The sequence below is a fragment of the Etheostoma cragini genome, chromosome 21 (assembly GCF_013103735.1).
Source record: "Etheostoma cragini isolate CJK2018 chromosome 21, CSU_Ecrag_1.0, whole genome shotgun sequence".
Classification (NCBI taxonomy): Eukaryota; Metazoa; Chordata; class Actinopteri; order Perciformes; family Percidae; genus Etheostoma; species Etheostoma cragini.
Genome location: NC_048427.1, coordinates 16,984,407 through 16,998,403, shown reverse-complemented (window position 1 = coordinate 16,998,403; position 13,997 = coordinate 16,984,407). Strand labels below are relative to the sequence as shown.

General features: G+C 40.1%; 2 protein-coding genes across 7 annotated transcripts in view; both read left to right on the top strand.

Moving 5' to 3' along the window:
* The window catches only part of LOC117936761 (RNA binding protein fox-1 homolog 3-like), a 713,247-nt gene that overhangs the window by 16,952 nt on the left and 682,298 nt on the right, over nucleotides 1-13,997 (top strand). The gene's annotated exons all lie outside the window — the stretch shown is intronic.
* Nucleotides 6,239-7,977, top strand: LOC117936753 (tripartite motif-containing protein 16-like). The gene has a single exon (XM_034860127.1). It carries the CDS (start codon nucleotides 6,278-6,280, stop codon nucleotides 7,943-7,945), a length of 1,668 nt encoding a protein of 555 aa, XP_034716018.1. The 5' UTR covers nucleotides 6,239-6,277; the 3' UTR covers nucleotides 7,946-7,977.

Below are 13,997 nucleotides of genomic sequence, written 5' to 3'. Positions count from 1 at the left end.
TTGAGTACACGAACAGATGGTCGGACATTCTCCTTCAGGATCTCTTGGTAGACAGCAGAATTCATAGTTCCTTTTATCTTTTATCTAAGTCTTCCAGGTCCTGAAGCAGCAAAACTGCCCCAGACCATCACACTACCACCACCATATTTTACTGTTGGTATAATGTTCTTTTTATGTAATGCAGTGTTCCTTCTACGCCAGATATACTTGGACACACACCTTCCAAAGAGTTCCACTTTTGTCTCATCGGTCCACAGAATGTTGTCCCAAAAGTTTCGGGGATCATCAAGATGTGTTGTGGAGAAATTGAGACGAGCTTTGATGTTCTTTTTGCTCAGCAGTGGTTTTCTCCTTGGAACTCTGCCATGCAGGCCATTTTTGCCCAGTCTTTTCCTGATGGTGGAGGCATGAACGCTGACCTTAACTGAGGCAAGTGAGGCCTGCAGTTCTTTGGACATTGTTGTGGGGTCTTTTGTGACCTCTTGGATGAGTCGTCGCTGCGCTCTTGGGGTAATTTTGGGGGGCCGGCCACTCCTGGGAAGGTTCACCACTGTTCCATGTCTTCGCCATTTGTGGATAATGGCTCTCACTGTGGTTCACTGATTACAAAAGCTTTGGAAATGGCTTTATAACCCTTTCCAGACTGATAGATCTCTATTACTTTCTTTCTCAATTGTTCCTGAATTTCTTTGGGCCTCTTTATGATGTGTAGCTTTTAAGGATCTTCTGGTAAACCTTACTGTGTCAAGCAGCTCCTATTTAAGTGATGCCTTGATTGTGAACAGGTGTGGCAATAATCAGGCCTGGGTGTGGCATCAGAAATTGAACTCAGGTGTGGACAACCACAGTTATAGTATGTTTTAACAAGGGGGGCAATCACTTTTTCACACAGGGCCATGATGGTTTGGATTTTTTTTTACCTTTAATAATAAACACCTTCATTTACAAATTGCATTTTGTGTTTACTTGTGTTGTCCTTGACTATTGTTTAAATTGGTTTGATGTTCCGAAACACTTAAGTGTGACAAACATGCAAAGGAACAGGAAATGAGGAAGGGGGCAAACACTTCTTCACACCCCTGTACATACTATAGCCAGTCACAAGGGGGGGCTAACTTTGACTGATCTATCATGGTCGCTTGCATAGAGGCCAGCAAGAGCCTATCTCTGCCCGCCCCAGAACAGGTACGGTACTACAACTCGGCATTAGCCAAGAAAGTCGGCAGAGCCATCCTGGTGGCCATACAAACAGTTTCAACAGTGACAGCGGGCGGGGATATGCTCTTGCTGGCCTTTATGCAAGCAGTTTCACCAAACGTGTTTATTATTTTGGGTAGTTATTATCACCCAAATTCATGTCCAAGAGTCCCTTTCCCCGGATGAGAAGGTGTTTGTTTGTTATTTGACACTATAAACACACACTGACCTCCTCAAGCTTTTATTTTGGTACTTTGGAATCTTGAATTTCCATATTAGTTAAATATTTAGTTACACCCAAAACACTTAGATTTAAAATTTAGATTCAACATTTAGATTTAGATTTAACATTTTGATTTTTAGATTCAACATTTAGATTTTACATTTAGATTTTACATTTAGATTTAACATTTAGATTTTACATTTAGATTTAACATTTAGATTTAACGTTTAGATTTAACATTTAGATTGAGATTTGAATTTAACATTTAGATTTAGAATTTAGATTTAACATTTAACATTTAGATTTAGCATTTAGACTTAACATTTAACATTTAGATGTAACATTTAATATTTGTATTTAACTATTTAAAATATCTCTTAATTGACAATTATTGTTGTAAATGTACAAAACAGTGACCCTGAAAAACTCATGCAACTTTTTCAAACATCGAAGTTAAAGGTGATAAAACGTTGCTGTTTTTTTCAGCATGAGCCGCTTTACAAGCGGCCCCCCATTCTCAGCTGGCTCCTTTTCATGCAAAGGAGCAGTGGCTCTACGCCGACATAAGCACTGATTTTAAGATTAGCAATTTTTAAAGGAAACACATATTAACTAAAGTTCAGTAACACAGATACATGTAGCATAAAATTGGTTAACCTGGCTTGCTTCCCCATGAAGAGTTGCCATGGCCATGTTTACAGCTCTGTTTACTATTTACCATTGCCTTTTGATATGAGCAACCAACTTAGGCATTGGCATGTAGTATATTTTTTACAACATATATGTAGTTTGTATATCATTTACAAAAGCTTCACTGGATGAAGCAGCATTCCTAAAACAAGGGGTCTGAAGATTTTCACATTATGATTACACATATTTTAACACACACACAAATTATCGTGACGCCAGGCAGTCGGGCAAGAACATTTTCCCATTTATTTTGAATAGGGGTAGTGTGAAAAGTTAAAACAGATTCAACTTTTGAAGAAACGCATCCTGACGGCACCCTGCGATGACCTCATGTATTGGGCAATCAGACTTGGCAGTCCATTTTAGGCGGTGTGAGAGTACTGCAAGAGTCCCGCACAGTAAATATCCCTGTCCCTCTTGCTGCAACAAGGAGGTTTTAAACACTATGGGGATACAATAAGGGTGTAAGCCTCTCCTCTCTAAGCCTACCTCCAATGAAGCCATTTTGATTCTATTAAGCCATCACCCGCCGTTAGCATTCCATTGACTGCCATTCATTTTGGCGCCACTTTGACAGCGAATAACTTTACATCTGAAGCATTTAAGGCTCTATGTGTACATTATTTATTTCTAGAGAAACACGACAATGTATCAAAGGCTCCATTACCTTGTACCTCATGTTATGGCTCCGTAGCAGAGGTTGTTGTAAAAATAGCTTGCCGATTGCGTCATTACAAAGCAATTTGCTGTTGCATAGTAGAGGAATGACCGAACAGTACAGAAAAAGCTCGCAGACAGTTTGGACTTACATTAGCTGTTTAGGTTTAATTACTAATGTTAACTAGCATTAGCATTAGTTAGCAGTAATACCTACGCTCTCCATCTCTGCTGATTGGAAATTATCGAGATTTCTCTTCGCACAGCTACCAGAAGACTTACAACTTTTAGACAGGTTGCTCAAGTCACATCTACATCGTCAAGCTCAGTTGAAGGCTGCTCAGTAACACTCAACTGTCACCGGAAATGAGCTTCAAACAGACTTCACTGGTCTTCGTCCAGAATGACGGGATCTGTTGGTCTATTTCTTAAAACATCTATGGGATGTAGGGCTTCCTCTGCACAGACTGGGATATCTTTTTCAAGAACGCAGACATTGACAGTGCTACTGAATCAATCACTGCCTACATATCTTTTGTATTGGTTCAGTTATACCCCAGAACAACTGTTAAAAGATATCCTAACAACAAACCCTTTATCAGAAAAGGTATTAGGGATTGTATTAATGGGAAGAAAACAGCTTTCAAATCTGGAAATAAGGTGGAAGTCCGAGCTGCACAAAAGGACCTCAATCAGCAAATGAGAGCGGCACGGCAGCAGCATAGGGAGCGGGCAGGACAAGAACTTTTAGAATCTAACACAAAGTCACTTTGGGACTCTATCGGACATATGACCAACATGGTAATTAAAAGAAAGTCCCTGTTTGCCCACAACAAAGTTGTAAAAACAAACAAGCTAAATAATTTCTATATACATTTTAACACTGATAATGCAAGGGAATGTGCTGTGGTGTTAGACATTGTAATTTTTAATGTGAACTTGGACAGAATCATAATTGAACCGCACACTGTTACTAAGGTGTTTAAAACAATACAAACAACCAAGGCTACAGGCCCTGATAACCTGTCTGCTTTTCTTTTAAAAACTTTTGCAGAAAAACTGTCACCAACCTGGCATAAACTATTCCAGCTTTCTATAGATACGTTCACAATACCAAATCTGTGGAAAAAATCTATTATTATTCCAGTACCCAAAAAGGTCTGTCCCCAGGAGAATAATGATTATTGGTCGGTGGCTATTACTTCTAATGTTTTTAAATCAATGGAAAGGCTTATGTTAGAGAAACTCAATACTGATGTGGATCAATTGTTAGATAGATACCAATTTGCGTACACAAACAATTGTAGTACAAGTGATGCCATATCAACAATAATGCACCTTACTCTGAAGCACCTTAAAAGTCCTGTTGCACATGCCAGATTGCTTTTTGTTGATTTCAGTTCTGCCTTTAACTCAATCCAACCAGATATCATGCTTAGCAAACTAGTTCAGTTAAATGCAAATCCTTTTTTGATTAGGTGGTCTCACTCTTTCTTGTCAATCAGGCCACACTAAGTGAAGTTTAACTCTCAGCAGCACTGGCGCCCCCCAAGGGTGTGTGTCAGTTCTCCCCTCTTGTTTACATTGTTCACAAATGACTGCATTAGCTCTGAGCCAAACCAACACATAACATTTTCAGATGACACTGTCCTTCTCAGTTTGCTTACTAGAGAAAGGAATACAAGCGTCCACCAGGTTGCTGTGGACAAGTTTGTCAACTGGTGTGATTCACACCAACTTCATATTAACACAAGCAAAACTTTGGAAATGCTAGTATATCCCAGATCAGCTGGAGACCACACCTGCGCCTCTCAACCCGCAGGAGCTTTTTGATCAGGCAACAATCAGGCAGGCTAAGACCATTCTGTCTGATAACTCTCATGTTTTGATTACTCAGTTTGAGCTGTTGAACTCAGGAAAGAGGTATAGGGTTCCTTTGTGTAAATATACCAGGTATAAGCACTCATTTGTCCCTATTGCAGTAAAGCTCATTAATGGGCAGCGATGAGTGTATGACTATGAATATTTTAATGTTTATCTGTGACTGTGATGGATGAATGAAATTGTTTTTGTTTTGAAGTAGGGCTTTTATCTTATTTTCTATAGATAATCACAAATCTGCAATTTGCACAGGCCCTTGAGTACCCCATATGTTGACTGTACATTTGTCTTTTAATTGTTTTTCACCCTGTGCTATTTGTTGTGTCTGTAACTCTCACAGCTAAGTAAGTTGCTAAGTGTCCAAAGCAAATTTCTCCTTAGGGAGATCAATAAAAGTACTTTGATTTTCGATATAAAACAAAATCCCTTTACTGGCCAGGAATTTGTGTAACAGATGACTGTTTCCTGCAACAATAAAGAGTTACTCAGTTTCTTTACAGTACCACTTTACATTCCACCACAGTAATAACATGGTAACAGTGTGATAATTATGTGGTTATATATAGGTAATAACTTGTAATTACCAAAGTAATAGAGAGAGTATTAGAGAGAGAAAGTAATGAGAAGGTAACAGAGGTAATAACATGCAATTACAAAGGTAATAACTAGGAATGGTTCGATGATAACTATATATATATATGTTTTGGGTTAATAAAGTTACATCAATGTTGTAATAACATGATATTAATGGAGTATTATGTGTTGATGTTTTCACAGTATCATTGGCTACTATCAGTCTAATACCTTCCAAATTAGATGAAACGTATTTGGTTATTGCCACTTTAAAATGCTGAAATCAATCCACCCTATCCAAATATGTCCCTTTTGTTTAAAGGTAACACTTCACAAATTATATGTTTAATCTTGTGACTTCTTACCTTGAAACGCATCTTGTGTTTTCTGTGTAATAACCATGAATCAGTGGTGCAAAATACCAAACTACTTGTTTCTATTTAATTACATGGTAATATTAGAATAACAGAAGTGCAGTGATTACCTGGAAAGGCTTCTGGTAGCTTTCAGGTAATCTCTTCACCTCTGTTATTCTAAAGTTACCATGAAATGTGTCTTATCCTGCACGCACGTAGTAACCCTGTGCAATCAGACCAGCAGCTAAACACCTTCCACCATCAAGCACTGGAGACTGGGATCATCCTAACTCAGTTTATTTGACTAACACAGGCTGAAACTGTTTACACAATATAAGATTGTGAGATTATGTCCAGATTGCAGCAATTTAAGGGTTTCATGATAGTTTAGGTTGATAACTTTCAGTTCATTTTAAACCATTAAAAGAAACATTTACGTTTGAGTCATAGACGTGTGGAGACATAAAAAACCTGAGTTGACTAGAAATGTCATGTTTTCTGATGTATAGGACATTTTTTACTATGGTGTCATTTAAAATGAAGAAAAGTCCAAAGTCAAGGTGCCACTCCTCATCCTGGAATGAGTCAATGTTTGATAAGCCCTCCCTGTATTGTATTGTGACTTACTGTGACTTACAGTATGTGTATTGTCACACATACTGTAAGTCACAGTCAGAGTCAGTCATCGCTGAGAGGTGAGATGGCGCAGAGAGGAGTTCAGCTGAACTGGGAAACTTTCTCTTGTTCCATCTGTCTGGATCTACTGAAGGATCCGGTGACTACTCCCTGTGGACACAGCTATTGCATGAACTGTATTAAAAGCCACTGGGATGGAGAGGATTGTAAGTACAGCTACAGCTGTCCTCAGTGCAGAAAGACATTCACACCAAGGCCTGTCCTGCTGAAAAGCACCATTTTAGCAGATTTAGTGGAGGAGCTGAAGAAGACTGGACTCCAAGCTGCTCCTGCTGATCACTCCTATGCTGGAGCGGAAGATGTGGCCTGTGATGTATGTACTAGGAGAAAACTTAAAGCACACAAGTCCTGTCTTGTGTGTCTCGTCTCTTACTGTGATCAACACCTCCAGCCTCATTATGATGTTCCTCAACTAAAGAAACACAAGCTGGTGGATCCATCCAAGAAGCTCCAAGAGAACGTCTGCTCTTGTCATGATGAGGTGATGAAGATGTTCTGCCGTACTGATCAGCAACTTATCTGTTATCTCTGCTCTGTGGAGAAACATAAAGGCCACAACACAGTCTCAGCTGCATCAGAGAGAGCTGAGAGGCAGAGAGATCTTGAGGGGAGTCGACTCAACATCCAGCAGAGAATCCAGGACAGAGACAAAGATGTGGAGCTGCTTCAACACCAAGAGGAGGCCATCAATCTCTCTGCGGATAAAGCAGTGGAGGACAGCGAGAAGATCTTCACTGAGCTGATCCGTCTCCTGGAGAAAAGAAGCTCTGATGTGAAGCTGCAGGTCAGGGCCAGGCAGAGAAGTGAAGTGAGACGAGTCCGAGAGCTTCAGGAGAAACTGGAGCAGGGCATAACTGAGCTGAAGAGGAAAGACGCTGAACTGAAGAAGCTCTCATACACAGAGGATGACATCCATTTTCTACACAACTACCCCTCACTGACAACACTCAGCCAATCAGCATCCAGCATCCATTTACGTCCTCTGAGCTGCTTTGCAGACGTCACAGTGGCCGTGTCAGAAGTCAGAGATAAACTACAGGACGTTTTGAGAGAGAAGACAACAAACGTCTCACTGACGGGGACGGAAGTGGACATTTTACTGCCACAACCAGAGCCCGAGACCAGAGCTGGATTCTTAAAATATTCACGTAAAATAACACTGGATCCAAAGACAGCATATACATGGCTGTTATTATCTGAGGGGAACAAGAAAGCAACAGTAATGAGTCAACGACAGTCTTATTCTAGTCACCAAGACAGATTCACTGACTGGTCTCAGGTCTTGAGCAGAGAGAGTCTGACTGGACGTTGTTACTGGGAGGTGGAGAGGAGAGGGAGAGTTTATGTAGCAGTCGCATACAAGAATATCAGCAGAGCTGGGGGGTCGGATGAATATTTCTTTGGACTAAATGACAAATCTTGGGCGTTAGAGTGTAACAACAACAGTTATAAATTTTGTCACAACAATGTCCAAACTCCCGTCTCAGGTCCTCTGTCCTCCAGAGTAGGAGTGTACCTGGATCACAGTGCAGGTATTCTGTCTTTCTACAGGGTCTCTGAAACCATGACACTTCTCCTCAGAGTCCAGACCACATTCACACAGCCGCTCTATGCTGGACTAAGGCTTTGTTGGTCTTCTGGCAACTGGGCTGAGTTGTGTAAACTGAAATAGACAGAAGTCATTTAAGGGTTAAATTCTGAGTTTTGTTGCTGACGGCTGATTGTTGTCATTCTATGTTTTTTAAATGTTTTTCATGTGTTTCTATGTTTTGTGTTGGATTTTTCTTATTTTTTGCACCCTGGGATAATCAGGAAGTTGAATGTGAGCACGAAGCCTCATGGTTTGTGTTATCATCTCTCCATACTATCCGCTTCAATCTTCAACATTACATGCCTTTGCATTCTCAGTATGTGAAATAGATAATGACATACTGTTCTGATATCTCTGTTAATTATTGTCAGAAAGTTTGATGCTCAATATGTATATTTTTGATGATGATTGATAGCTCATTAGACTGACGGTATGCTTCAGTAAGCTAGATTGTCACTTTAATCTTGGGTAATGCCACATGTACAGTATATTTTAGTTTATTTAGACAAACAATATAGGTTATACTACGTGCACTGTGTAACTTACGTGTTTAATAACACATTATGTGTTTACTTAATTTCATCTTACATATTATCTAGCCTAAGTTAGTTTTTTCAACAGTGGTGCCACCTACAGATTTTAGCACAGTCTACTTAATTTGGTTCCCCTCCAGCCCAGGCCGGTCAGCCATTACCACAATACATTGCTTTATTCAAGACAAGCTTCTTAGTGATAAATCACCATCATCCTCTGTTTTGATGAGGTTCTGAATTATTATCCTCTCCACAGTGATCCATGTAGTGCTATCTTAGATTCACAGCCCTATCTGCTGCACCATCAGCAGCTGAAGCACAGCAGATCCATCATGGCAGCTTTGTTAATTCTCCAAATCTATCATGTGCTATGAAAAAAGAAAATCCAGGCACCTGTTTAACTAAAATTAAAATCTATTTTCTTTATTTTTTGCTAAATCTAGAACAAGACCTGCTCTTTTATGAAAGGCGCTGTGAGATAACTGTTGTTGTGATTTGGCGCTACAAAAATAAAATTGAATTGAATTGAAATCTTGTGGAATACAATGTTCAGAATTTGAGCAAATAATTCACCAGGACATTAATAACGACTTACTGCTTTTTTACTGGATGCTCGAGCAAATACAGGCATTCAAGTGAATGCTTGATAGTCCACCGGCAGCTCCACAACGCATTCCCAAAGCATGCGTAAAGCGGCGCTCCGCTAAAGATTTGCGCCAGGTCTATTTTCACGCGAGACGCGGGGTGTTTGGGCAGCTGGGCAGGAAATGACAGTGGGAGTATCCAGTACCAAAATACACCCACCAATGTCGTATATGTCTCCTCTACAACACCTCAATGAGAGATTCATCATGAAGGTGGGAAAACATAAGGACAACGCCAGAAAAGAGCAGGTGTTGAGTTGTGAGTGTTGGCCAATAGACAAGATATTAGAACCACCTCCAAACATAAAAAGTCAACAAAGTCTCAGCTGGAGTGAACATGATAAGCTTCATAAAGGCAAGGTTTGTTGCAGGGCTGCTGTATTAGACTGAAACAAGCATTCTATATACATTTTAAGTTGCATGCATGCTTGCAATGGAGGTAGAGGATTTTTAGAAAATAATACTAATAAATATGTTTCAATATCGTTTAAATTTAATTCAAATTAAATAAAATGTAATCACATTTGTGAAAGGACAGTATTGGTATTTGCCATAAATACCACCCAAATTAAAATAAAGTGGGTTCTATTGGTAGACCTTTTTTCTAATACCAATTAGGCTATCCATAATCTCATACTGAAAAAACAACCATGTTCAAGTTCCTTTGAGTGAATAAAAAGTTTTGATTTCTGACAGCGTCCCCAGACAGACATATGGCCAGGAAATAGTTTTTGTGACCCAAGTTGCACTTTAGACAGTGAAACACGCAACCTCATTTCTTTTTCTTTAACTGCGTCGGGCTCGAGTCAGGTTTGGACAAAAATCAAGCCGCAGTTTACTCTCTCTATCATCACTCCCAGGCTCTAGTTCCACCGAAGAATCTATTGTACGTGTGAATATATTAACAGGTGAGTGGCAGGGTACCTCAGCCTTTTATGAGCTGCTTAAATGACATTAACCAACTCACAAGACTACACTTGCAGTATATACATGAATGTGGCAACGTTTTTTTAATCGAGACTCCCCAACTCAGAGTGGTTTCCTGTATCTGTGTCACATGGGCTCACGTGGGGTAAGCGTGCCCCTTATGACCTCATAAGGGGCTAGATTCCAGATCAGCCCATCTGAGCTTTCATTTTCTTAAAGGCAGAGCAGGATATCTAGGGCTTACAGGGTTTACACCCATCGCAATTTCTAGCCAAGTTGAGAAGCTGATTGATAATCATCAATCATCTTATGCTGATCTAATGCTGATAGGAATTTATGGTCAACAATTTAAAAATAAGATTTAGCTGCTTTAAAAATCAAACATTCCTTTTGAATGACAAGTGGTCTCATGGAACTTACTTTAAAGCAAAGAAGTAAGCCAAAATAAACCCCATAAAGCCATTAATTATCACTTAAAAGGAAGTAACTCCTGTGTGTTATTGTTTTGTACTATGCAGACAAGATTGTACCATATAGAAATGACTGCAGCAGACTTCTACTCACACACTTTATAAGTTTACACATGTGAGCATAGAAGCATCACTCCAGTTTCTCTCATCCTTCCTACCCTTTCATTTCCTCTCGCGTCACCCCTTCATCTCACACACGTTCACACACCTTAGTCTCTCATCTATTTGAAATGCTCTGAGGAGAGACTGAGCTGCTTGTAAACTCAAAGTGACAATGCATTCCTTTTAATTAAGCAATTAATATTGGTTGACAACTTTGTTGGGTGCATCAGTTATCCTAATGTGCCTGAGAGATATTCACTTTGGGCAAATGAGTCATGAGGCGAGCTTGGAGAGAAGAGAGGAGTGCTATCACGTAGAGGCTTTATTTCCACTTAAATAGCCCATTATCTGCTGCTGCTGGGGTGGGAGGCAAACTCATGGAAGTGTAGTTATGTTTCATGGAGTGTTAGATTCATTATTTAAGTTCAGTGCTATAAAGTCCGTTTTATATAGATAATTGTGTAGGATCAGATAGAGCACTGGACCAAAGTCACATAGAGATGGATTTCTACTCTCTCTTGATGTGTTAAATCGCAAATTTCTGTACTTACACATGCTCTTTTAGGTACATTGTGTGTTAACACACTGAGGAAGTATGAGCAAATGCAGGGCACTTTGAGTATCCGAATGCTGCACTCAAATCAGTCAACAAGTTGAGTGTGGAACACTGGATACCACTCGCCAAAACCGAACTTTTCAAATGTAATTTATACACGTGTTTTTTTTTCAATAAGTAACAATATAATGTAGCCAAACAGTGACAAACAAGCTGCTATATTGTTCTAGTTAGTTAGTACAGTTAAGTAATTCTCCACCCTAGCTGCAGTTTAGCCTTAGAAAGATGAAGAGTAATTTCCTGGCTGTGCACAATAGCCGTGTGCGATTTGAGAACACCCTACACTGTCAAAAAGTATGCATTACACAAGTGGATACATCGTGTACACAATGTACTACTGTGCATGTTAGTGTACTCACAAAAGTTTCCAAATTGATACACACCTTTTGTCTCACTTTCTCTCCGCTGTACAGTAAGCCTGACGTGGGGTTTTGCAACCAATACTGACTAACTAATAGAGGCACAGAACTGTTAAATGAAAATGGCATGAACATTTCACTTTGTGAGATTTTTTAACATTAATATGCGTGGCTGGAAATGGGTATCCGGCTCTGCCTTTGAGACAATTAAATCTCAGATGGACCAAACTGTAATCTTGCTCCTTTCGAGGTCATAAGGGGCAAAGTTACCTCCCCTTTCTCTGCTTTGCCCGCCAAGAGAATTTGGCCCACCCATGTGAGAAACATCATGGCTTTCAAACTAACAAAGTGGAAGGTGATCAAGGCCACACCCCAGCCTGCTCCTTCAAAGATCATCACGTCATGGGACCTTTAACTGAGGTCAAAACAGAAACAAGATTTTATTTCATTTTACTGAACCTGTAAACTTTTCATTATCAACCAGTACACCAAATGACCCAAACCTGTGCGTGGGACCTCACCCTTGGCACACACATGTATGCTGGTCACACACACACACACACATACACACACACACACACACACACACACACTTTACCTCCCAGTGGTTCCAACTTCACTTTCAAATAGAAAACTGTTTGATGCATGCATGCAAAGGTACATACAGGTGGAAAAGTAAGTTCTGCCTGACTTCAAGCGATGACAAAATTACTCATATCTATTAGCTATTGTAACTGATAGCAAAATGATAGCAAAAAAACTATGAAATTATGATTATGAATCATTATGATTGATAACAGTTGTTAATCTGGCATACAGTATGTCCTGATACTGGTGACTGATGGTGAAAACCCAATCACTACAGAGATGTCTGTATTCCTTTTGCTGAAAATCTTGAAAACATACATGATGAACGAGATATTAATAAGCGAATACCATCAATTATTATTCTGCAATCCAACAAATATCCATAAAACATGCATCAGAATGCATAATGCAGAAGTTCTCATGCTGGAGCCCTTGACCTTTGCTTGCTCCCCTGGCTCTCCTCCATCCGCCCTTGGCTCTTTAACCTTACCCTCCGCTCAGCAGCCCTCCCCACCTTCCTCACCCCTCTGCACCCTCCCCACCTTCCTCACCCCTCTGCACCCTCCCTCCCTCACTCACCGACCAGACCCGTCTCAACTCATTCCAGGCAGGCAGGCAGCCTTGGCCGATGCCTCATCTGAGCAGCAACACTGCTTCTTCTTGATGGGTACAGAAAGTAGCAGATTACAAAAGTAACACACAAACACACACACACTGGGTGGTTTTAAATAGGGTGTGGTCTTTAATTGCTTACTGTGTATGCATTTCCACAGCTTTATGTGTGTTAGTGTGAGTAGGTCTTCTTTTTCTCAATTTTATTGGGGTTTGTTGGACTTTTAGAAATGAAATTGCGGACAGTAAATGGATTTGGTGTAGTTTGACCGAGTCCATTACACTGCCTCGATTTTCTTCCTGTTCCAGTTTGCTGGCTTACAATAATGAAGCAGGGAGCCAAACGTGCTGCTCAGAGGAAAGTGGTCATCTCTGTTCTCTCTGTGTCTCTCTCCTTCTGTGTCTCTCTGTGTCTCTGTCTTTCTGTGTCTCTCTGTGTCTGTGTCTCTGTCTCTCTGTGTCTGTCTCCCTATGCACATATCTCTCTGTCGTCTTTTCTTTCTGTGTCTCTCTGTGTCTCTCTGTGTTAGTGTCTCTGTCTCCCTGTGTCTCTCTGTCTGTGTCTCTGTCTCCATGTGTCTCTCTCTGTCTGTGTCTCTGTCTTTCTGTGTCACTCTGTGTCTTTCTCTGCCTGTGTCTCCGTCTCTCTCAATTCAATTCAATTCAATTCAATTTTCCTTCATTGGCATTAAAAAAAAAACACGTTCTTGCCAAAGGAATTTACACAAAATATATGTCATATATGTATCACAGTGTCTCTCGCTGTCTCTCTAGTGAGTGAGTAATCTAATTCAGTTCTTATTATACAGGGACCGTTCATGGTAATTGCAGCTGTTCTAATGTTCTTCATTACATGTGACCGCAGCACAAGCGTGGGCTTTAATTTCCTGGCTGGGGAGAAAGCGAGACATGAAATTAAAGCTCAACGAGGGTCACCGTGGGTGACGGGGATGGAGAGAGGAGCCAATCAATGCCAGGCAGGCGGATGGAATTAACACTGAATTGAGGTTTTCATGTTTTAGTGATTTTCTCCTTCCTCTTATTGAGGATTTTAAAATACTTGAATTGCCCCTCAACACTCACAGTGTTAAAGTGAAGAGCTGACACTGAACTGTGATAGCCTTATGATTTTGCTTGATGGCTTTAAGACACCCTTTTATTTCATTAGTCAGCACAGTCATTCACACATTTCTAAAGTGATAGCGTAATCAAAAATGAATGCTGTTCAAGAGTAAATATATTTTTGTGGAGTGGAAAGTTTTGATTGGAAAAAAAAAACTTT

What these genes read in the sequence shown, in the direction of transcription:
- LOC117936753 (XM_034860127.1), top strand. Translation starts at nt 6,278, where the DNA reads ATGGCGCAGAGAGGAGTTCAGCTGAACTGGGAAACTTTCTCTTGTTCC.